Source organism: Cetorhinus maximus, chromosome 3 (genome assembly GCF_964194155.1).
Source record: "Cetorhinus maximus chromosome 3, sCetMax3.hap1.1, whole genome shotgun sequence".
Classification (NCBI taxonomy): domain Eukaryota; kingdom Metazoa; phylum Chordata; class Chondrichthyes; order Lamniformes; family Cetorhinidae; genus Cetorhinus; species Cetorhinus maximus.
This window is the reverse complement of record NC_135881.1, coordinates 168,480,310-168,506,909: the sequence shown is the minus strand read 5'-3', so window position 1 is coordinate 168,506,909 and position 26,600 is coordinate 168,480,310. Positions and strand designations below refer to the sequence as shown.

General features: G+C 40.5%; 1 protein-coding gene across 1 annotated transcript in view; it reads right to left on the bottom strand.

Annotated features, from left to right (window-relative positions):
• LOC144679018 (partitioning defective 6 homolog gamma-like) overlaps positions 1-26,069 on the bottom strand; it is a 92,456-nt gene extending 66,387 nt beyond the window's left edge. Inside the window, exons 1-2 of the mRNA XM_078539239.1 lie at positions 25,768-26,069; positions 11,707-11,929 (exon numbers count right to left, since the gene is read on the bottom strand). Coding sequence (XP_078395365.1) covers positions 11,707-11,929; positions 25,768-25,839 — 295 coding nt within the window. The 5' untranslated portion in view covers positions 25,840-26,069. The remainder of the gene's footprint in view (positions 1-11,706; positions 11,930-25,767) is intronic.
• Between the last annotated feature and the right edge of the window lie 531 nt (positions 26,070-26,600).

Sequence of the window (26,600 nt, the reverse complement as noted above, 5' to 3'; positions counted from 1 at the left end):
ATAAATTTAATTCCATATACTGATTTTCCTGTTTGCTGTGCAATTACAAATAAGTAACATTTTAGAAAAATTGCCAACATCTTAAAAGTGCAATTAAAGAAAACAATATCTAAATACATTTTGACCTCCTAAGCAGAGGTTATCAAATCAACCGAGGACAGCTAAGTTTCCAAATTCTCTTCTGGGACAAACCCTCTCGAAAACATTTTTACTTTCAGGTTTGCTGTCCTTTGAAGGATCTAATCCTGTAAACATTACTCCACCCAAAGTGATTTTCCCATGTGGGCAAAACTATTTATATTTCAGCCAAACCAAAGGATACCAAAACCTACCATTATGGAGCATTTATACACAAGCTTCGTAAATGCAGGAACTGTTTGGCCAACATTCAAAATGAGAGTTTTTAAATTCAATGCTCTTAAGCACCTCCATAATTAAAATGTGTCTTGAGAGGAAGCATCCAGACAATTAACCCATTAGCTCATTAACTAAGATTACTGAAGCAAATATACTCCAGAGCAGTGACAAATTATATCGCTGGATGTAATTATACTGCTAAGAATTGGACAATTAAAAAAATGGTAGCGGAAAGGAAAATCAAAAGTTGACTTTCTGCTCTCTGTTATCCAATGCTCAGGAAAACAAAAAAGTTTTGTGAATTTTGAAAAAGTATACCAAATATAGGGATTATTAGTTAGAAATAAAAGTTAAAATTGGGGAGAATAGAAAATGGGGAAGGCAGCACACCAAAGTGAAGCATTTAATAAAACATGTTTGAACTACTTTAATTGCAGAAAGTTGAACTTAAAGAAGCTATTCTCGTCATTTATGTAGTTTTATTACTGAAATATTAAGGTTTAGGTCATGGTGTACAATACGAGTTCCTTTTGTAAATAAAATGGCCAGCCCAGGTAGTGTCAAAATTCTGTGAAGTTACCATTAGGCTAAAGGATTAACTTTTATACAAAGAAGTTACTTACAAACGTATAAATCTTTTCCCATTAAAATTCAACAGTGGTTTACTGAGACAAATCAAACACAAACAAAAAGCACATTTGGTGCAATGCAACAATTTGCTGTTCAGTGTATGCAAGCTGCTTCACAGCCAGGGGTAGGAAAGCTTACAATAATTATGCAATCTAATTAAGCAACCTTAAAAGATGAGTCAACCTAAATACTATGGCTGACCAAATCAGAGACAAGCTGAGATGCTGAATGTTCTCTTCATGGTGATGGTAAAAACTGTAAGTGATCATTATTGTTGGTTAGAGACTTTTCTTTCTGGATTCCTAGGACACCTTAACCTGTATTCTTTAGAGAATTTAAGATCTACATGAATCAAAATCATCTGCAACGTCTTCCATTTTTTTGAAACAGAAATTAAGAATTTAATGTGTGGAGTATCAGTGATTGGAAATAGATAACGTTTTCATTTTACCCAGTAATAAGGCATGTTGCTAATTTCATATGTCCAACCCATCCAGTAGTGACTAGTAAACTCAAGCAAAAGAGAAAAGTTCAGAATGGGATTTGGAAATGTGTTTAGTTATTGACCAGGAGAGATTTTCTAAAAAAAATTCTTGCAACTCTCAGAATATTAATCAAAATTCTACAATATTTATCTATACTTACAATCCCACTATATAAGTTTGGTTAACAACTTACCATAAGTGACAATTATGACCTCCAGACTCAGAAATCATTGCATTCCCTGCAACATTTGACCATTTTAATTTAAATTTATCCATATAATCTACAATTTCACTTAAAAAGCAGCATCGGAAGGCCAATAATAACAAAGATATTGTGCTAAGCTGAAAAGGAAACTAAAACCATATCATGTTCCAGGTTTACCGTTCAATGTTATTGCCTGATCTTTATCCACATTAAATACAATTATTACATCTGAATCCGTCTAGTTAATTGGTTCAAATGCCATGGGATGCCATAAATCAGGCTTGTCCAACATGTAGCCCCTAGTAAGTGGAGTGGAGCGTTCTGAAAGCAACTGCTCCCACAAACACAGGCCATTCCTCTCCCTCATTTGCTGCTGATAGAAGAGGCTGGATGTGGTGGTGCAGGTGGGAGCAGAGAGGGTGAAGAGAATCGCTGCACAGTGGAGTGGGGGAGGGCACAAGAGAGCATCTGGGAGAGAGAGCTTGGGGGAGACCATGGGCAGAAAGCGAGAGAACGAGAGAGGGCCCGTGCAAGAGTGAGTGATTGTGAGATTGAGCAAGTGTGAGAGTGAGTGATTTTGGAGGGGACATAAAGAGAGAGACAGACAGAGAGGAGGAAGACACAAATAACCTCCCAAAAATACTAGGGAACCAAAGTCTAGTGAAAAGGAGGAATTGAAGGAAATTGGTATTACTGAAAAAAAGGGCTGGAGAAATTAATGGGACTGAAAACCGTTAAATCCCCAGAGCCTGATAATCCACATCCCAGGATACTAAAAGAAGTGGCCATGGAAATAGCGGACGCGTTCGGTTGTCATCTTCCAAGCTTTTGTAGTTTCTGCAACAGTCCCAGCAGATTGGAACGTGGCAAATGTAACCCCACTATTTAAAAAAGGGAGGGAAAAAATGAAATTACAGACCGGTTAGCCTAACATCAGTGGTAGGGAAAATGCTAGAGTCTATTATAAAGGATGTGATAACAAGACACTTAGAAAATATCCACGGGATTAGACAAAGTCAACTTGGATTTATGGAAGGGAAATAAAGTTTGACAAACCTACTGGAGTTCTTTGAGGATGCAACTAGCAGAACACATAAGGGAGAACCAGTGGATGTGATGTATTTGGATTTTCAAAAAGCTTTTGATAAAGTCCCACATAAAAAGTTAGTATGCAAAATTAAAGCACATGGGATTGGGGGTAATATATTGACATGGATTGAGAATTGGTTCGCAGATAGGAAACAGAGTAGAAATAAATGCGTCTTTTTCAGAATGACAGGCAGTGACTAGTGGGGTACCGTAAGGATCAGTGCTTGGGCCCCAGCTTTTCACATTATATATCAATGATTTAGATGAAGGAACCAAATGTAACATTTCCAAGTCTGCGGACGACACAAAACTAGGTGGGAATGTGAGTGGTGAGGAGGATGTCAAGGGGCTCCAAGGTTATTTAGGCAAGTTGAGTGAGTGGGCAAATACATGGCAGATGCAGTATAACGTGGATAAGTGTGATGTTATCCACTTCGGTAGGGAAAACAGAATGGCAGATTATTTAAATGGTGATAGATTGGAAAATGTTGATATACAAAGGGACCTGGTTGTCCTTGTACACCAATCACTGAAAGCAAGCATGCAGATACAGCAAGCAGTTAAGGCAGCAAATGGTATGTTGACTTTCATTGTGAGGGGACTTGAGTACAGGAGCAAGGATGTCTTACTGCAGCTATACAGGGCCTTGGTGAGATCACACCTGAAGTAGTGTGTGCAGTTTTGGTCTCCTTACTTAAGAAAGGATATACTTGCCATACAGGGAATGCAGCGAAGGTTCACCAGACTGATTCCTGGGATGGCAGGATTGTCAGAGGAGAGATTGGGCTGACTAGGCCTGTATTCACTGGAGTTTAGAAGGAGAGGGGATCTCAATTCAGGCAGGACTGGAGGGATTGAATGCAGGGATGATGTCTCCTCGGGCTTGGGTGGTGGGGAGTCTAGAACAAGGGGTCACAATCGCAGGATGCAGGGTAGGCCATTTAGAAGAAACTTCTTCGCTGAGAGGGTGGTGAATCTGTGGAATTCTCTACCACAGAGGGCTGTGGAGGCCAAGTCACTGAATATATTTAAGTAGGAAATAGATTTCTAGACTCTAAAGGCATCGACGGGTATGGGGAGAGAGCAGGAGTATGGCGTTGAGATAGGGCATCAGCCATGATCAAATTGAATGCTGCAGCAGGCTCGAAGGACCGAATGACCTACTCCTGCTCCATTTTTCTATATTTCTAGAGAGAGAGAGAAAAGGAAGGGCAATGTGTGTGTGTCTGGCTTACTCGCAGTCTCAGGGTTCCCACTCACCCTCATGTGCACACACCAACACAATCACAGCCTAGATAAAAGCAAAATGCTGCGGATGCTGGAAATCTGAAACAAAAACAAAAAATGCTGGAAAAACTCAGCAGGTCTGACAGCATCTGTGGAGAGAAAGACAGAGTTAACATTTCGAGTCCGTATGACTCTTCTTCAGAGCTCTGGAGAGTCATACGGACTCGAAATTTTAACTCTGTCTTTATCTCCACAGATGCTGTCAGACCTGCCGAGTTTTTCCAGCATTTTTTGTTTTGTTGTTGACACAATCAGAGCCACTCATAGTGGGTGAGGATGTGCGAGTGTGCATCAAGAGATTGGGAATGAGCCAGACTGACTCCAGCCCCCTCACATTCCAATGTTGATCCTTACTAATCACTCTTCTGATTTTCAATTTATTGCTTTGACATTGCTTTATTTTTGCTCAGCAAGTTGTTTCTTTTCTTCATGCCTCAGCTTTATTTTGAAATTGCTGTTTAATGGTGTGTGAAACCTTATCTTTCTGAAATTTCCTCATCAGTTCCTTGAATGAGGAGAAAATGGGAATGTGGCCCCCCCAAGTGAAAAGGTTGTCCAAGCCTGTCATAAATCCATCTTACACTAATCACCAGAGCACATCATAGTTCATCAGCAAGATTACTAGAAAAACGGTGAAAAGGAGAACACCTCAAATAAATCACTGAAATGTCATTAGTAAATGCTTCCTTGACATTTTTTGATTTCCCAGCACCCACTGCTTCATACTGCAGTGAAAATGCAATATTTTGCTGATTTCCAATTAATTTCATAAACATTAACCTAATTTTAAAGTCTGGGTGGCTTTCAACGGCTGAATCTAGTAAGAAATGTGGAATATTCCTCTCAAAAGCTATGAAAACTGTTCTAACATCTGCACTCCAGATGAACACTGATAATATCCCATAAAATGCTCAACACTTTCTAATTACAGCTGGGTTAATTAGCCTATCATTTTCAGGACCGCATCACTATTTTTGAACAGCAGAATCATGTTTGATATTCGCTAGGCAAGTACAGTTCTTGCATTCTGGGTCCAAATAAGTATAAGTGATGTTATTGCACAAATGCTTAAAAAACACATATCCCCAAACTCTATTATTTAACAAGGGTGCTAGCCAATTTCAACATTCATACAACAATATTTTTCACGGCAATTTCCAAGTTATAGTTTCAGAAAGCTTACGGCAGCTAGGAAACGTTGAGTATTTCATCATGTTGGAATAAGAAAAATTGCTCAAGTTTAGCTGTTGCTGTTTCACATCCCACCTTTTCAAGGACAATTAGGGATGGGCAACAAATTCTGGCCTTGCCAGCAACATTCACATCCCATGAAAGAATCAAATAAAAAGTTGAATATAGAAATCAAAGTCTTCAATTTTAGGACAATTGGAAACAAGTACATTGATAACACTTATCAAGTGACTCTGCTATAAAGTCAGAATCAGTTTTGATGTATAGGTACAAGAAAAGGTAAGTAGCACATAAGGAAAGTATTTAAAAGCACTTTTGTGACATAAATTACATCAGGTGACCACTCAACAACAATGCTTTGGCACAGTATATAATAGAGCTCTGCAAGCAATAAGGCTCAGTTTGCTTCAAGATATTTACAAATTAAGGCAATATATTATCGGCACTCTCTGCAGACCAGCATAGCTGAGTGAGAAGCAGAATTTCTTCTGTAGATTGCACACTGCTAGAAACACACCAAGTGGTGAAGGGGGAGGATCCTTGCGGCAGCAGAGACTGTCAGGCACTAGCGAAAGATCTGCTGCATCTAACAAGTGTGTTACTCTATGCAGTTGCTTTACCTATTTGCCCAGATCAATGAAGAAACAGAACTTGTCATTCGCCTCACTGACATTTGCCTAGAGTTTTCATGAACTTCTTCCTATAGATTTCCTCTAATTGGGCGTTTTTTCCACTGCAGCACGGTCAGGGGATCTGTGGGTCAGGAAGCAGAGCAATGAACAGCAAGGCTCTTTCGCCAGTCAGACTGGAGAATCTTCACAGAGACACAGAATACAAATCAGGAAGTATAAAGCAGGAACTATAAAATAGATTCAAATGATGTACAGAAAGCAAAATGAAGACTGGTAAATACAGATGGGATTGAGCGAGAGAGATAAAAGTCGCAGACAGAAAGAGAAAAAAAAGATTTGTTCTAACCTCCAAAGTGAATTGGAGATTTATTTCTTTGAGGATGAGGCACTACACTTCTAAAATTATTTTTCTGGGCAAGAGAGGTGGTTCAGCAGTAATTACCGCTGTTCACATTTACACCCAAATACACCAGCCCTAAATTTTGCACTCAATTTTTATGCAGACGTAGTGGCAAGTTCTCACCGTTTCAGCCATTGCAGTCATTAGATGACGGACCTCATGGCGAGAACTGCAATAGCATACCCTGTGGTTTAACGGAGTATCTGACAGCAACTTGTGAACTTCTGCAACTTGTGCAGACATCTGAAATTGATGTCTGATTTACTCCTGTAACAACAATAATGTTGATTCTGCAAAATCCAGGTCAGTATCTATGGGCAGCTGTTTAAGGGGTGCCCAGATAATAGCCATATAATGTGTAGTGACCTGTCACCAACCTTGGGGATTTCCTACAACTGGATGGTAGTGACACAAGTACAATTAACAAGAGACCAAGCAAGCCATAATATCATGATAGGCTTACAGGGTTAAAAACAAAAAACTACTGCGGATGCTGGAAATCCAAAACAAAAACAGAATTACATGGAAAAACTCAGCAGGTCTGGCAGCAGCGGCGGAGAAGAAAAGTGTTGACGTTTTGAGTCCTCATGACCCTTCAACAGAACTGAGTAAAATTAGGAGAGGGGTGAAATATAAGCTGGTTTAAGGTGGTGGTGGTGGGGGGGGGGGGGAAGGTGGGGAGGGGGGGGAGGGCGGTGTGTTTGTAGGGGCAAGCAAGCAGTGATAGGAGCAGATAATCAAAAGATGTCACAGACAAAGGAACAAAGAGGTGTTAAAGGTGGTGATATTATCTAAGAGAATGTGCTAATTAAGAATGGATGGCAGGACACTCAAGGTACAGCTCTGTGGGGGTGGGGTGGAAAGACTGACAGGGCATTACAGGTATAGATTTAAAAATAATGGAAATAGGTGGGAAAAGAAAAATCTATATAAATTATTGGAAAAAACAAAAGGGAGGGGGAAGAAACGGAAAGGGGGTGGGGATGGAGGAGGGAGTTCAAGATCTAAAGTTGTTGAATTCAATGCTGCTAGACCTGCTGAGTTTTTCCAGGTAATTCTGTTTTTGTTTAGGCTTACAGGGTGCCTTACGAGTATAACAGAACAAATAACTATTGATGGTATTGAAAGAACCTTACAGGGTCTGTAATAATAAAACAAAATTTTGTACATTTTTAAAATACTAAGTAATGCTTTCAACTCTGAATTATGAGGAGTGGGATACAAACCCTACCAGGAACGTCGGATCTGTCCAAGTGGTAATTATCTTGGTTTAACAATCAATATTTTCTGTAAGCTGTGCGGCCACATGGAACCTGAAGATCCCTAGGTAGGCAGCGCAAAAGTCAGCTCCTTTAAGTTAACACGCAGTCATGCAAAAAAGTTTAAAGGGGCTGTATTCCTCAATAAATTACTTGTGCATTCCTTAAAAAAAATTAGAGGAACCTCTGCTATCAATCATTTTGCCTGAAATCAGGCTAACCATTTAAGTTTGCTGGATCCAGATGCAAAATTGACCCCACAATTGAGTATTTCCTATGGAGTACTAAGACCAGATAGGCTAGAATCACATTTGCTTCTTGAGCTCAGATTACCTACATTAATGGATATTAGTGGAAAACAGAAAATACATACAGAAGCATTTGTTTCCAAGAAAAAAAGTCTCAAACTTATCCTTGATCACTAAACAGGGTGATAGAATTTGCAGACTGTTTTGCCATCAAACATTATTGATGGACAAACTCAAGTCTGGAAAATGCTTTGGATTACCTCAATGTGCATCTTTCATTTTGAATTTGTCAGCCATACAGCTTAAATAATTTGCTATCGTATTGTCTTTTCTGTTTAGATGATGTGATAGAACTTATTGTAAATCGTGCCATATTAGTCAGTCCCATTTTTTTGGCCCCAAAAATCATATACTAAATGTGTAAATCAAACCCCCTTTTTAGCCACCCTTTATGGACATGCTATACTCACATTAGTCATCAGCCTCAATTCTTCACCACAACTGCATGTTTTATTTTCTGATACCTTATAACCGGGCATAGGGATCAAGCAGGCAATACAGGCTGTGTTGTGAAGATGGTAGGAAGTTAAGACATGCCCATCCACTCTTTGTGCGGATGCTAGTGACATTTCAAAATGGTGACTACCCACACCCATGCCAGTGGTTCATTTTTATACTCGGCATATAAATTGACTCCCATTTTTGGGAGGGATGTTTGAATATTTCAACGGTCAACTTATACACAGGCATCTACAGGTATCTTAAAGACTATGGAGCTGACATAGACTAAAGATGAGGATCTTGCAAGAGTAGTTGTGAAGCTGAAAACCAAATGGGAGATAACTATTATGACAAGATTGAATGAAGGGCAATGTCAAAGTAGATATACTTTATATCCATTATGGTCACAGTCTCCTGGATACTGCCTGAATAATCTGAGGCAGAGTCATCAACTCGAACAATTTGTAAAGAAATTCTTTCAATACTGTGAAATAGAAAAGATGCAGCATCCACACACCCTTTTTGTGAGGCATTAAAATTTCCCTTTCCTGATCTGGATGTGTCTGTAGAGCTGGGACTGGTTCCATGGAATGTCTGCGACGGAAACCGCATGATCCAAGCCCTGGTCTCGGGCAACAGCCCCTCTAGTGATTCATGTTTCAGCAGAACATACAAAATCTCAAGACTGGGAAAGGCTTTAGGTCCATCTACCTTCCATGAAAAGATCTCAAGGCCATTAAGTTTACAATTGCTTGTACAGTAGAAAAGGAAGTGATATACTTCTTTCCAAGACACTTGCACAATTTGACAGTGAACAGATCCAAGCTACTTCCTGCACAACCTCCCCAAACAAGCTATTTCAGAAACCGACCCATCTTTGCAGTAAAATATTTATTTCTTACACCCCATTTTGAAACCATCCATTTTTAGCATTGTGACAACACCTAGTTTACAGTTCATATTAATATTTGAGAGGTAATGTTTAGTTCTGGGAAGATTAAAGTTCAACTGTAGAAAATAGCATAAGTGCAACTAAAGCAGTTTAGAGTCTATTACACTTAAAAGTTTGGGGCCATGTTGACTTAAGGGATTAATGGTTAGAAAGGCAAGATCCTCAAAGAGCAGGTGGGGCTTACTTAGCTGGAGATGTAATGCTTTTATTGCTTGCAAAGAAGTGCAGGCCAGAGAAATGTTTTGTTTTAAGAGTTAGAGCCAAATTAATTTAAAAACAGCCAGTGAACCCTGAAAGGCTATGCCAACATGGAGATGGGCAGAACTGAAGAGGTTCTCTGGTTTCAATTTATCTGTATTTGCTGGGAGACGAGGGTTGGTTTCAGTTTAGACCTCATGTGATTTGCAACTCACAACAAAGCCCTGGGAGCTGTTAGCAGGCTCCAGGCAGTTAGGGCTGAGAAAAGTCTTGGGAGGTTTGTGGGTCCATGCCAGGCAGTTAAGGCTGAGAAATGCCCGAGAGTCATTTTATAGCTCAGTGCAGCTGCGAGACTGATGTTTGGAGAAACTCAAGGGTAGTGCCAGCTTAGTGAAGCTCTCAGTCTGTGAAAGATTGCTCACCTCCTGATGGTTCAATCAGTGAGGCAGTTCAAGTTGGAACTGCTTTTGAGGAAATTCAAAGGCTAAATCTTCGAAAGTGAAGAATTAAAACCCCTTGTGAGGGAGACAGAGTTTTAACAAGAATTTGTGACTCTCAGTGGTCACTGACATCTGGGTGGGCTGTTGAGAAATCTGTGGAATCTGTCTTAGTCGCATCTGTCACTTAATGCGCAGTGTGGTGTGTTCAACCACAGTTGCCTGTTAATTTCTATTTATCTCATGTTAATTCTGACTGTTAAGAGTATAAGATATATATTGTAGATTGTTTTACTTTTTTGACTTTGTACAGTAAAATTGATTTTGTTTGCTTAAAACCGTGGAATCTTGTGGCTTTATTCTCAGTGAGTAACTGGAATTTCAAAATTTTTCTACTTTAAACACAAAGTTACTAGTCCCTAAATGGATCATAACAGCATGTACTCCTATGCCTTCATTTTGTATACCAAATTTAATAGACTCAACTGATCTTGTATGACCTTGAGCTTTATTAACTTGAATACCTCCATCAAGCCACCTCAGTTTTTTTCTTCAACATTACTCTCTGTTCTGAGAGCAGACTCATTATGTTTCATTCTCTTAATCATTTCCTTTTCTAGTTCAACTACATCTTTCCTGTGCAAAATATTCCAGAACTGCATACAAAAATTGCAGACGTAACCTAATCAATGCTGTATGCAATGGCAGCAAAAGGTCCATCAATCTATGCGCTACTCTTTTAATAACATCCATTTTCCCTTTTGGCTCCCAGAGTTCATTCTTTGTTTGTCTTGTCACTATTTCCTTATGAATTCTATAATCCCCTGCTTACTGCACACTCTTAAGCACATAACATTATACTTAGCTATGTTAAGCTGTATTTGCCAATTGGTTGCCCACCTCCACAAATCAATCTGATCCAGTGGGAATCTACTCAAAATTATTCAAATGAGGCCATGCTGCTAAATTTGGTAGGGGCTCCCTGTCCTCTGTGATTGGGCTTCCCCCAACCTCCCCATTAATAAGGGGTACATGGCTATAATCAGATTCATTTTAGCTCAATCAACATAATTTACCTCCACATAGTAATAACTAATTCACATCAGTGGGTCATGTTACATGACCAATTGGCATACCTGCAACAGATGCTGTATATTTGCCATGTCCAGACAATTTACAGGACACCATATTTATTTGCTGAATGGAACTTCCAACTCTTTTTTAAAACTATAATAACACCCAGAGCAAGATATTCTCATTCATTTTTTGTGTGCAGTCAGATCTAAATATTCAAAGAAGCTCACTTTTTCAGTCATACATGCATCAGGACTCAGACCCAACAAAAAGTGACAGACAAACGCTCAAGACTTTTCAGGTGGTGGTACCTACATAGTGGCAGCTCATCAGGCCAAAATAGTTATCAACTTTCCATGACTGTAATTCCCATTAAAACTGAAAGTAGCAGTAACTTAAACCTCCCTAAATAGCAAAAATAAGCACAGAACGCCCAATTTCTACCATTTGAGTTAGTCCGTTTTCCTTACCTCATGATGGAAACTGAAACCGTAATATGCAGCCCCCAATTACTAGATCAATGATATTGATTATAACATGTATTTTGAATAAGGTGGTGAAAATGTTATATTTTCTAATTAACTGCATAATCATACCAAACAAGTTTTAGTTATTAAAAAGCGTGTGACCTATAGGAGACCAGAGGCAATAGTAGAAGAAATTGGAGAGCTTAAATACTGGGAATAAAAAGTCTAAAGGCCAAACCACATCATGCAGTATTCAACAATTTATTTTCAGGTGATATTCTTCCAGTATCCTACCTTTCCGTTGTACAAAAATCCTTAGCAATGGGTTTGCCATGGAAATGGCCTTGCAGAAGTTGTCATCATTGTTGATTGGCAGCAGGTCACCATGGACATCAGCGTATCCAATTAATATATCCATGTTTGAAATGTTATGCGTATGAAGGATTAGACTGTAGAATTCATCAAACTTTCCAGGTTTATACCGGCTTAAGGAAAATCTTCGGAATTCTGCCCCAAACTGATTAAAAACAAAAATGATATTAGTACTGCACTGGAGATAAGTTAACACTACACACAGAAACAATAGATTAGTACAATACACTGGTGATATCTTTAGTTTTTAAACATAGAGCAGCAGTCCACTCTTCTGCAACAGAAAAATATCAACACTACAATCTCAAACTCCAGTCTGTTGCTGCTTCAAAAGCAATCTAAAGACAAGTTTCCTTCTTTTCCTCCTCCACTCCTCATCAAAAATCTGGAAACAGCACACCTGTTAAGATCTCTTGGGAAAGGAGGGCATGACTGCCACCTGAAGATAGGTTGGGGGAAAGAGAAAGTAAGTTAAAAAGGCATGATGTGACAAGTATCACAGGTGCATTTTAAGCATTTTGCAAAGTGAGCATTGCAAGTGTTACAGACAGGAAGGGGTTTAATTTTAAAAGCCTGATTTCTCTTCTCACCACCCATCTGTAACAGAAAGGTATTTTGATTTCCCTCTTTATATGTGGTGGTGTATTTCCCAAACCCCCTTGGTTTTGGTTTATTTATTAATAATGCTACAGCAAACTCAAGATAGGATAAACTTACAGGGCTTGTTTATTTTACACACACTCAAAACAGGGGAGAGGATTCACAACATCCTCCCCTTTTGCATTCATACAGTAAAGGAGGGATACAGAAAAGAAAGCTGTACGGGGCAAAGACTATAGAGAAAATAAGAATTATTGTTTCACGAGTCCAGAGTCCAGAATCAAAGTTCCAATGGTATATTCTTTTACAAAGTTAGTGGGCTGAAGACTGGTGCTGGAGTAGAGATGACCTCCACGGTGCAATAGGCACAGGGAGGGAAATTAGTCTAGTGGGCAATGGTACAGAAGTTCCAGTAGAATTAGCGTAGATGGAGCCAGGCATTCAAGCTTGGACAAAGCTTTGGTTCTGAGCTGCTGCTTGCTAGATGGAAGATGGCAGACAGAGCTTTGCAGCTCCACAAGGGAATAATACAGGTTTCATCAGCTTTGGGGGTGAGTCATGTGACTCCCACATCTCCACTTTGGCATGACAAAAGACGCATGTTCCTTAGTCTGGATTCTTGAGGTTGTTAATGTTTCAACCAATTTAGAGAGGTTTCAGGGTACTTTGTCCCATCATTGGCCAGGCCTGGCTTAAAAAATGCAAATGGCCTTTATACAATTCACTTGGAAGTTGGTCTTCTGCAACTTACCAGGTCGTTGGCACTTTAAAGATAACAAGGTGGCAGCTTCTCTGAATGCCACTAAGTTCATTTTGTTCGAGTCATAGCCAGCCATGGTTTCAGTCATTTTAAAGTTTTTGTCCAGCTTTTTAAATTTTATAAATTAGCCATGATGATATATATATTTTATAAAAATGTAGGGTCTTAGCCCCCTGACCACAGGTCAATGGTTCTAACAACAAACAAGACCAAAGTTTAACAGATTTATATTTATCACCTGAACACAAATTAGAATTCTGTTTTGGTTCACGGTGTTATAAATCAGAAATAAACTATATTTCACCCAGATCATTTTGCCTTTTTACTGAATTATTTACCCACTAATTTTTTAAAATTAATATGTGTTGAAAGTCTATCTGCCTTATCCCAGAAGCCACCAGAGTAAAAACTGATGAGTTCAGATGAACAATCTGATTTCAAAAGGGGAGTTTAACAATGTGTTACTGTGAGGGACTAAGACCTCATCCTGTATTTTTTTTTATATAAAATATATAGATATGCTCACTGCTATTTCAAAAAAAAAATTAAAACTGGATGAAGATCTTTAAAATGGCTGAATCTATGTCCGTCTGTGACCCCCAACCAATCTTCAGGTGGTAGTCATGGCCTCCTTTTCAAGAGATCCTGACAGGTGTGCTGCTTCCAGATTTTTGATGAGGAGTGAAGGTGAAAAAGAAGGAAACCTGTCTCTAGATTGCTTTTGCAGCAGCCTATTGGAATTTGAGATTGCGGTGCTGATATGTTTCTATTACAGAAGAGTGAGCTAATGTTATTTTCATGTAACTGGCCGCTGTTCTATGTTTAAAAAAAAGTAGATATCACCAGTGTGTTGTATTAATTTATTGTTTCTGTGTGTAGTGTATTGGGCAAACTCACACATTGTTATCTCTGGGAGGTCACTAATGACCCACTGTGGGCTGCATAGGCCAAATTCAAACAGAGATATACAAAGGCCATCTGCATTTCATAACTCAGGCTGGCCAATAGGAGTTTGCTCATCTGCTAAGATGAAGAGCCCCGCAACCTTCAATTCTTGATGGTTGAGACATTTAACAATCTCGGGGATCCAGACCAGAGATACACATTCTTTGTCAAAGAGTGTGGCGAGGTGGGAGTCATGTGATATGGGTCTCTGGCTTGTGGAAACAGTAATACTGCCTTGCTGAACCGCAAAGCTCAGTCTGCTGTTTACTATCTAACTGGCAACCTCACAGAAAAGGAGCTCTGCCCAGGTTGAACACCTGGCCTCATCTACCCTGCTTCTGCTGGAAATTCTGTACCATCACCTACAAGACTGGTTAATCTCTACATGCCTATCTCATCGTGTGAAGTCAACACCAATGGAAAAGTAAATTAGACAGTATTGATTCTCAACCCACCAACCTGTGAAAGAATACCTCATTTCACTTTGATTCAAGACTCTGGAACCCACATGAAACAATATTTATTTTTTCTGTGGTCTCTGCACTGCAAGTCTTTCTTTTCTCTATCCCTCTCATTACTGTCTGAGCGTGGAGGCAACATTGCGCCAATCCTTTCGCGTTTTGAGTGTGTGAAAATAAACTGACCCTTCGGGCGGAATTTCCCCCCCATTGGCCGGGGGGGGGGGGGGGGGGGGGGGGGGGGGGTGGGAGAGTTGATGGGTGTGCACGTGTGCTTCCGATTGGCGCCCCCGATTGGAGGCGCGGTACCATTTTACGTGGGCAGGTCAATTAAGGCCCACCCAGCATGACGTCCACACGGAAGTGCTATGCGCTCCCTGTGCGGGCGGGAGGGGGGAATGCCTAAAATCAAGAGTGCACTCTTTCGCGCATGCGCATGAAAGAACACACTCATCTCCCTGAGCCTAGTGCTGCCTCAGGGAGATCGCCTCTACTTTCAAAAATATTAATAGAAAAAAAAATTTCCCTTACATGTCCCCTCATGTGACAATGTCTATGAGTTGGGGCATGTTCATAATTTCCAAAAAAATTTTATTAAAATTTAAAAAACCCTACACGAAACCTCATCCCATCTGTGGATGAGGTTTCATGTTTTTTCTACTTCCCGCTGGGGTTCCTGGCCTGCCCGCCAACCTTAAAGTTGGACGGGCAGGTCCACTAATTACTTTAATTGCTCTGTCAATGGCCTCAATTGGCTATTGACAGGTTGGCGGGCACGCAGCTGATTTTGCTGTGCCTCCGCCTTCCTGAAAATTTAAATGGGGCGCGATGGCATCGGGAGTTCCGCCCGACATTACCGTGTGTCATTTAACAGGTCGGCGAGCAAGCCCCGCCCCCGCTCGCCGGTGATAAAATCCAGCCCTTTGAGTTCATCTTATCTCGAGTTTCCAACTGGATTGAATCAAAACTGAGTTGGGGAATATGCCATTACGTATAAAGAGGGAAACAAATCAAAACACCTTTCTGTTTATGGATGGGTGGTGAGAGGAGAAATTAGAGCTGTTTAAATTAACCCTCCTCCTGTCCATAAGTCACTTTGTGTTATCAAGATTGACAGGAGACAGAACCATCATCCTACATATTCTCCATTAAACTATTATCGGGGTTACTTGTCATAACTAAGCCATTCTGATTCAAATACAGCAAAGAATAAAGATTTTCGTTTCAGCTGGTAGGATCTTTTACATCCACTGGAACTGGCAGGTGTCTGATCTGAAAGATAGAATCTATACTGAGTTCAGTGCTATGCCCAAGTTCCAATGTTCTAATTAATATGCACAACTTATAAAATATCATAAAATAAATTCTTATTTCCACATATAGAATGGAAACTATGTAAACTTGTCACAATGAAATTAACCAGAAGTGGGAACAGTTTATTTTTAACTAGTAGCAAGACTTTTACATTTCAACAAGTTTACGTAGGCAGTTTCCATTATAAATGTGGACATCATAGACTACATAAATGCTCATTTCCCCTTCAATAAACAATACTGTCAACAAACTTGCTGTGCTAAAACGATCATTTACCTAATTCTATACAGCAACCCACAAGTTCACTTCTACTCCAAAGAATTTTAATTTAACAATTTTACTATATAGTAAGTAGTACTTAAAACATGGAGAAAAACTTGTTGATGCTGGTTTCATAAAGATGCTATTAAAACATTTAATTGCAGATACACTATAAATAGTGGAAATAAAATACTGTATTTGAAACAATTGTAACATTAAAAATGAGCCAACTTTGCAATTAACTAAAAATGTGCAATCCTCATTCAGTAAGTCAACCTTGAATAACTCCTTCCAACACGTTACAAAAAAGGATCTGAAATTTCTATTTTAACAGTAGAGAACAGAAAGAACTGGAAAAAAGCATCCACAATATTACCTGTTTGCAATTAGCAGTAACAGGCTGGGACAAACAGATTTTATTTCCAAATTTATAAACTAGAACTAGGTTTACAGGAGCTCTTTCATTTTAAGAAACAAGGTTCGCACAGATTTTCAGAATAGGTAAGCAAACAGCAGTAGTGATTGTCACAGCAGTAGTGATTGTCACAGCAGTGCAAGCTCACCAAGAAAAGCACTACAGTAACCATTTTATTTTGGTACCTCAAATTCAGATATGAAACTGGTTAGGCTTAGTGAAAAGTACAAATTCTTAAAAATCTGGAGAAATGATGATTCAAAGAGTTTATTTCAATTTTATAATTTCATTGTTTAAGGACTCAAATTGGAGCCACTTTTGATGATTCAGCTCTCTTTTTATCATGCCAGATTTAGTAAGTAGGTTCGAAGAGAGTACAATAAAAGATTGACTGAACTTAAATCTAGATTAAATATTATTTTAATATTAGTTTGGACTTTTACTTTTAGGATTATTTTCGTAGACAATGACACTGGAGGAATTAGTAGTTCAGCCCAATAGTACCCATGCAAGAAAAATAAACTTTCAGAGCATAGCTGTATTTTAAGTTTGTAACACAGTTTTAGGACCACACTGAGGTTGTCTCGACCTTCGATTTGATTATATCTGAATGGTCATCCAGAAATTTCCTACAATTTTTTCAATTTAAGGCATTCTATAAGGATATGAAATAACATATCTTTCTCACTGGTGGGAATCTGGAACTCACTGCCTGAAAGGGTGGTGGAGGCAGATACCCTCATAACATTTAAGAAGTATTTAGATGTGCACTTGCGATGCCCTGGCATACAAGGCAATGGGCCTAGTGCTGGAAAATGGGATTAGAATAATTAGGTACTTGTTTGACCGGCGCAGACTCAATGGGCCGAAGGGCATTTTTCTGTGCTGTAGACCTCTATGACTCTATGAGTGGCTAAACTCCAGGAGCTGATGCTATCCCAGCTGAGATCTACAGGGCCGGAGGTCAATATCTGGTCAAAAAGTTCACTGAACTCTTTCAGTCTATGCAGGAGCAAGAAACCATCCTGTAATAATACCAAGATCCTCATTTGTCCTGTTGTACAAGTGGAAAAGAACTTGCCAATCTTTCAACAGAGGAATTTCACTCCTCTCCATCACCAGCAAAGTCTTCGCCAGAATCTTTCTGAACCGCTTAATGCAACATCTCTAGCAGGATCTGTTGCAAGAGAGTCAGTGCATTTTCAGAAAAAGTTGAGGAACTACTGATACGGTGTTCGCAGTAGCCCGACAGTTCCACGACAGCATGCTCAACCGATGTTTGGGATACTGGTGAGTATTCTAACGCATTCCCGGTCACCGATGGGAGTTAAGCAAGGCTTTGTGCTAGCATGCTACAACTTCGGCCATACAATCAGCATGTAAAAGACTGAAGTAATGTACCAGTCTGTTTCAGGCAAGCCCTCTCAAACCCAAGGTTTCAGTCCATCACATGAACCTGTCACAGATAAGTTCACTTATCTCCGCAACACACTCTCTCAAGCTGTCTATATCAATGACAAAACACACATTAGAACTGTCAAAGCAAGTGTAGCCTTGGGAACAAAGAGGAGTAAGTCTGCCTCCCAAATTGAAAGTCTATTGAAAAATAGTCCTGTCCACTCTGCTTTATTCATGTGAGACCTGGGTTGTGTTCCGGTGTTATGCCAAGAAACTCAACCACTTTCACGTGAGCTACCTTCAAAAGCTTCTGAAGATCAGATGGCAGGACAAACTAGCAGACACTAAGGTGCTTTACTGAGCTGGTATGTCAAGCATCCACACCAAATTAATACAGTCACTACTGAATTGGGCTGGTCATGTAGCTAGAATGCCTGACACTCACTCACCAAAGCAAATCTTCCATGAAGAGCTTGAGTCTAGGGTGCACTCTCATGACAGTCAAAGGGAACACTTATAAGGACACTCCAAAGACTTTGCTTAGGAGTTTTAATATCGACTCCAAGTCTGGGAGAAGCTCGCCCACGATTGTTGCACCTAGCGCAACCAAATAAAAAAAGTGCATCCTCCTTCAAAAGCAAGTGCATATCAGAGGCCAAGAGAAAATGCAAGGATGGAAATCCCGAGCCAGCAGCTCATCCAAAACACAGGTCCTGAAGTGGCAGAACCTTCCAAGTGTAGGTCAGACTTATCAGTCATCTATATGCCCATTAGAACCCTACCAAACACCTCAGATGATGGACATGGTCATCTTTGCCTCGAAAGGCAAGCAACCACCACTAATAAAGTTCATCCAAGAGAAGAACTCTGAGTACAGGCATTGGCTAATACTCTCCAGAATGCAGCAATCACAATTGCAGCAAGACAGTAATAAAACAGCTGCAAACTGGGTACAGAGCTGAATATTTGAAATGGGAATCTACAGCATTATCCTTAGCAGTAATTATAACTACAGCTTTTCTTTCCTCAGTGGTTGTCTGATGTGTTAAGAGGCTCATTTTCCTCCATGGCTCAAGATTAATTAAAAAAAAACACATTACTTGATGATGAATACTCTGATGTAAAGTCACCATTTTGCTCAGATCTTTCAAAAAGGTTCAAACTGAAGACACTGGGAGAGCAGATTATTAAAATAAAAATATTTTTAAATGGCTGGGGAGAGATAAGAAAGGACATTTAACTGTTAAAGCAATGGGCATTGGTTGCCAATGATCTATTGCTACAGTAAAATCTGAAAGGTAGAATATGCTCGAGGGGCTGCTCCCATGTGTTGAGAACCACCTTACAACATTGAGACAGTCAAGTCAGGCTACATGTCTTGTCAAGAAATGCAGTTTCCTAAAAATTAATGCGATCACTCGAGACTAGACTAAGTGCTAATCTGAAGCCACAAACTCCCCCTGGAATCCTGACTAGTTTTCAGGCTAGTTCTAACATGTGGCTCCACTGCTTCCAACAAAGCCACTCCAAGACTCAAAAATGACACTGTAGTGATGTCATGAAGCAGCTACCAGGAAACAAGGAAACAAAAGGGACTTATAAAAAGAAATATAAAACTCAGATAATCTTTTAACTATTTGCATCCCCCAGGAGATACAACATTTCAACCTTTCAAACAGCAAATCATATAAGCATTAAAAATAAATCAGTCAACCTTACAGAACTGAAACCAATATTCAATACCAAGCAACTAGTTCTGAATACAATATTGCAAGGCTATATACTCCATGACAGCAAAGGTGGGTTTTAAGGTATGGAATGAAGCATTAAATAAAAACAAAATGTAGAAAATTTACAGCACCCAGAAGCATTTAACAATTAATGATGATCGTACACAAAATGAGCTCCCATGCCATCACCCCAAAGTGCAGAGGTTAGGTGGCATTCTTTTTCTTGTATCACCAGCAATATAAAATGGGACCAGAACAGAATGGGCCAGCCACTCCTTTGTGAGCAGAGACAGACTGAACACATTTTTGGTGGTGGCAGCCTTCCGCTTCGTCATATAGTGCTCAACTCTGTGTTAAGCATCGCCTGGTGTGGTTCAGGACCCCCAATCTAGCATGGCAGTCTCAGCTGCATTTTCTGCAGAGGGAGACAGTGGACTGAGAATATGCACGACTCACTGGCCTGTTTTCTCTGGGCCCTCTTCTCGGCCAGCCGAGCTTTTTTTTTTTTACTCGCCTCTTCCAATGCCCTTCCAAAGAGTCAGCCTCTGGAGGTCATGGCTGTCAGTTGTTAGTGTCACTGTCCCCCATTTTCATATCTCGCTTGCAGGTACCCTTGTAGCAGAGGTCTGAGACCCAGGAGGATATGGCTCAATGGCCAGTTCACTGTATAGGAAGGTATTTGGGTTGAACACATAAGTCAGCAATAACGTTTGCTTGATCTATATGGACCATCGCTAGCCAAAGGTTGTTTTGGGGTGTCACTGGTGATGTGGGGAATCCACCTTGCAGTTTAGATAGGGCAAATTCCACAATGTCACAACTCAATCTAGCCCTTAGGCTGATTCCTGAAATTTATTTGAACATTTTTGTAACTCAGAATCGTGAACCAACTTGTGCTTTCCACAGATGAGATCAGCAGACTGCAAAGAGAAGTAAAATGCAAAACATAATACATAAAGTACTTTTCGGTATTAGTATTTGGTGCTATTTTCCTATCCATCAATTTTAATAGGAAAGCAATTTAACACATTTACAATATCTTGCATCGATATAGCGCTTTTCACGTAGTAAAACATCCTAAGGCACTTCACAAGAGTGTTTTCAAACAAAATTTGACATGAGGCCTTCTAATGAGATGTTAGGATAGTTGATCAAAAAGCTTGGTAAAGAGGTAGGTTTTAAGAAACATCTTAAAGGAGGAGGGATAGAGAGGCAGAGCAGTTTAAGGAAGGAATTCTAGAAATTAGGGTCTAGACAACTGAAGACAGGCTGCCACTGGTAGAGTGGTTAAAATCGGGGATGTGCTAAAGTTCAGAATTGGAGGGGCACAGATCTAAAGGTTGTAGGGCTGAAGGAGGTTACAGAGATAGGAAGTGCTGAGGTCATAGAAGGACTTGAAAACAAAGTTGAGAGTGTTAAAACTGAGGCTTTGCCAGAAGCAGAGGGGAAATGGATGAACAGAACGTGGTGTGATTTAGGATAGGAGCAGCAAATCTTTGGATTTGCTCAAGTTTACAGAGGGTACAAGGTTGGAGGCCAGCCAAGAGAGCATTACTAACATTTGAATTAGGAGTAGGCCATTCAGCCCCCCGAGCCTTTCCGCCATTCAATACAATAAGATCATGGCTGATCCGATTGTGGTCTCAACTCCACATTTCACCTATGATAGATTCTTGACTGACAAGGGAGTCAAAGGTTATCCACCGCTACCTTAAAAATATTCATTGACACTGTCTCCACCACTCTCTGGGGAAGAGCTGCAAAGATTCACAATCCTCAGAGAAAAAGCTTCTCATCGCAGTCTTAAATCAGAGACCCCTTATTGTTAAACTACTCCCCCCCCCCATTCTAGTGTCTCAAACGGGAAACATCCTTTCAACGTCCACCCTGTCAAGTCCCCTCAGGATCTTATACGTTTCAATAAGATCACCTCTCAATAGTCTGAACTTCAATGGATAAGGCCCAACCTTCCCTCATAAGATAACCCCAACATTCCAGGTATTAGTTGAGTGAACCTTCTCAGATTGGTTCTAAGACATTTACATTCTTTCTTAAATAAGTAGACCAAAATTGTACAGTACTCTAGATGTGGTCTCACCGACTGTAGCATAACATCTCTACTTTTATATTCCATTTCCCTTACAATAAGCAACAACATTCCATTTGCCTTCCTAATCACTTGCTGTACCTGCATACTAACTTCTCCTGATTCATGTGCCAAGACACCCAGATCCCTCTGTACCACCAAGTTCTGCAATCTCTCTCCATTCAAATAATATGCTGCTTTTCTATTCTTCCTGCCAAAGTAGACAAATTCACATTTTCATACATCATACTCCATCTGCCAAATTTTTGCCCACTCACTTAACCTATGTACCTTTGCAGTCTATCCTTTTCACAACTCACTTTCCTACCTACCTTTCTGCCAACAGCAAATTTAACAAGTCATTGATATAAATTGTAAATAGTTGAGCCCCCAGAATTGATTCACTCGTCACAGCCTGCCAACCCAAAACAGACCCATTTATCCCTATTCCCTGCTTCTCGATCACGAACCAATCCTCTATCCATGCTAATGTGTTATCCCCTACACCATGAGCTCCTATTTTGCGTAATAACCTTTGTTGTGGCACCTTATCAAGTGCCTTCTGGAAATCTAAGTACAGCACATCCACAGGTTTCCCTTTATCCACGTTGCTTATTATTTCCTCAAACACAATTTTCCTTTCACAAAACCATATTGACTCTGCTTGATTGCAATGAGATTTTCAGAGTACCCTGCTAGAACCTCCTTAATAATAGATTCCAGCAATTTCCCTATGACAGATATTATACTAACTGGCCTGTAGTTTCTTGCTTTGTCTTTCTTTCTTGAAAGAGGAGTCACATTCTCTATTTGCTAATCTGATGGGACCTTTCCAGAAAATAGGGAATTTTGGAAAATTACAACCAATGCATCTACTATATCAGTAGCTATTTCTTTTAACACCAGAGAATGAAGACCCGGGGACTTGTCAGTTTTTAGTTCTGATAATTTTCTCAGTACCCTTTTCCTGATAATTGTTTTAAGTTCCTCTCTTCCATTCACCTCTTGATTGATAGTTATTTCTGGAATGTTATTTGTATCCTCTACAATAAAGATTGACACAAAATAGCTGGTCAATTCATCCACCATTTCCTTATTTTCCACTATTAATTCCCCATTCTCATTCTCTAGAGGACCAACGCTCACTTTACTCTTTTTTTTAAAAATACCTCTAGAACCACTTACTATCTGTTTTTATATTTCTAGCTAGCCTTCTTTCATACTCTAATTTCTCCCTCCTTATTAATCTTTGAGTCATTCTTTGTTGTTCTTTATATTCTGTTCAACCTTCTGACTTGCCACTCATCTTTGTGGAATTATTGGTTTTTTTCTTTCAATTTGATACTATTTTTAACTTGTTTTGTTAGACATGGATGGCATGTCCTTTCCCAACAGTCTTTTTTTCCCCACTAGAATGTATCATTTCTGAGTATTCTTAAATATCTCCTTAAATGTCTGCCACTGCATCCCTACTGATCTATCCCTTAACCTAACTTCAAGTTAACTTTAGCTAGCTCTGTCTTCATGCCCTCATAATTGCCCTTTTTAAGTTTAAGACACTAGTCTTAGATCCACTCCTCTCACTCAAATTGAACGTGAAATTCAATCATATTACCATCACTGCTACCTAGGGGCACCTTCACTGTGAGGTCGAGGTGTCAGCTGTGGCTCAGTTCATAGCACCCTCGCCTTTGAATCAGAGGGTTGTGGGTTCATGTCCCACTCCCGGAAACCAAGAACTGTGATTGTACTCGAAAGAGTTGCAATCTGTGACTGTTGATAACTCGAAAGAGTTTCACTATGAGGTCATTAATTAATCCTGTCTCATTGCAAATTACCAGATCTAGTATAGCCTGCTCTCTGGTTGGTGCAATAACGTGCTGCTCTATAAAACTGTTCCAAAAACACTCTGAACTTATCACCCAGGCTACTTTTGCCAATCTATGTGTAGATTAAAATCACCCACGATTATCACTGCACTTTTCTCACAAGCCCCCATTATTTCTTCCTGCATACCCCATTAGATAAGTAATGGGGACCAAAGGCCATTAAACTGGTTTTCCAAATAATTAATTCTAGGAAATTTCAGCTCATCCAGTACTGGATGTCAGACAAGCAGCATATGGTAGTGGAAAGGTTGATAGAAATGGTAATGAGGAAGAGTTTGTGTCATTGGCACAAATGTAAAATCTGTCGTTGTGGCTTTGGGTCAGCATGTAGATGGTAAATAGGGGGCAGCCAAAAATAGATCCTTGGGAGTTCCAGAGGCAACAGTCTGGGGGAAAAGGGGGAAGCCACTTCTGAGGATTCTCTGGCTACAAAAGGATGGATAGGAATGGAACCAAGCTAGGGGATTCGCACTCAGCCAGATGAGGGGAGGCACTGAAGGATGGTGTCATTGACGATGTCAAAGACTGCAAGCAGGACAAGAAGAATGAGGGATAGTTTTCTATGGTCGTAGTTATATGGATGCCATCTGTACCTTTGGTGAGGGCCATTTTGTGCTATGACAGGGGCAGAGGCCTGATTGGACGGGTTCAAACAGAGTGAAGAGAAAGATGGGAGGTGACACCACGCTAAAGCACTTTGGTAAGGAAAGGTTGGAGATGGAGCAGTAGTTTGCAAGCAGTTACGATATTTAGAGGTCTCTGACAGCAAAACAGTAACTTAATCTTAGGAGTGCTTCATCGCATGTCTTTCTGGTGCTAATATTAAGTGAGAGCTTCTCAAATAAGTATTTAAACGTGCACATTCTAACAAGGTGGAACAAGTTAGAGCACAAGGCAGCTTGAACTGTTAGAGATGGCTTAATGGTGGTACCTTAGCTCTGGTTTGCAAAGCAACTACTAAAAAAAGATGGCCAAGAAGACTTCAGCTGTGGAAACTAGGGAAGTGGCCACAGCATGTGAAGTTGAATAATTCCGCACAGAAATATGAAGATTATACAAAAACAAATACCTAGGACCAAATTATATTGCTATAAATTAATACTGGAGTACAGGCAGCATTATAGACTTAATTTGGAGTATGAGTAGATTACATTATTAGTAAATCACAAGATTAAATTACTAAAAACTTCATTTATTCCTTCTCGGGGTCAATTAACAGCATTGGTCAGAGTTGGCTAACATGCAAACACGCACTAGAAGCCTGAAATACTTAAGAGTGGTTTCACATCAAGAACAGCCTGCAACTTACAGCAACACCACATTAAAAATACACCTTAGAAATGTTGCACAAGATGGCACATCCGATGTGGCAAAAATGATCTGGGAATTGTAGCCGCTGTCTGCTTCCGAGCTCGAACTGCTCTGAAAAAAAAATGCCTGCACCTAATTCCTCTCTCTCTCTGGATCTGACCCTGGGCAAGAGATTCCACCACCCACCCCCCGCCCCCCCGCCACCACCCCACCAATCCCAATCCCAAAAACATGTCAGATAATGACGAGCTTCCTCATGTACAGGAGAGAAAGGCAGCAACTCTATAGCAGTTGGGTTAAGAAATTTTGCTCAGTGGCTTCATCTTGCCGGCTGATTTTTTACGGGGAGGGGAAGACGGGCAACTGAGTGAGATGAGGAGGGACATAACCATGTTCCAGATGTTTGCCTTGAACTTTTCACGCGAGAGAGAGAAAAACACTGATTCACACCCAAGTTTGCTGGGAGCTTTAATTCCGCCGGTGAAGAAAACCAAACAAAAAGATTGAGGAAAAAGTTTTCAAAAATTTTCTTTCTGAGGCAAGCCCTCTGTCTCCTCCCTCTGCCTGTGTATCATTTTAGAAGCTGGCGGTTTACATCTACGTTTTGCGCTCTAGGTTTAAATAGACACGGTGGGGTAGGGGGTGGTAAGGCAGCAAACAGGGTTTTAGAGCGCGGTCGTGCAATAAGCGTGAAACAAGTAGCGCCCATTTAAAGCCCAGGGTCAGAGCCGCTGGCTCCGCGCTCACTCTCCCGTCACCATTCTCGCCACCCCACCCTGAGATCTGCTTTTATTTAATATTTTGCAACTCGCTCACCTTACTCTTCACTTCTACGGCCACCCTGTCCAAGCACCTCAGCGTGCTGGACTTGCTGTAACTTCTGTTCATTTTCTCCGCTTGTGTTTTTTTTTTAGCCCCCCTCAACAAGGTGCCCGCTGCAAGGGGACTCGCACCGCCCAATCCCGGCACAGGCTTTTCCCTCGCTCCGTCGTTCCAAACGAAATTCAAAAGCGTTCTGAGAAGGTCGGACCGTTAACGTTATCTTCCTGCGATTGTTGTCGAGCGAAGGCAGCCCCGCGAGCAAGTACCTTCACGCGCGCGCGCATGCGTTCTCTCTCGCTCTGCATCATCACGTAAAGCCGTTGAGCGCCTTCCCCACTGACTGTTCAAGCCGAGTCTTCTTCCGAAACTGTAGGTGGCGCTGCATTACGGAGGACCACTGTCACCCAATTTTTTTTGTTTACATTTTCGTACCTGGTTGGGAACCAATTGTTATGTGGATGTACATGAAGTTTGCCGCATTTGCTACTTCGTTGTAGTCAGGTGCGGAGCAACCATGTATCAGTCAACCAGCCCCATGGAGAGCTGTAAGAAACACACTCCATTAAGCCCCAGCATTTTGAGCAGAGAAGTGTGATTATTTCAAATTCTGGGAACCAGAAGACATAACAAGGTGGCAGCAGATATCTCTGGGGTGACAGACCATCCCAGATTTTATGGGACTGTCCAGTATTTGAGGTGGTTGTCCTGGGTTATCTGCTGCCGGACGGCCTTTGTCCTCTATTCTAGGTCTTCAAGTATGCACCTACATATGCAAAGTGTGCATTTCTCCTGCTCCCACAGGCTTGCACACCACCCCACCCACCCCA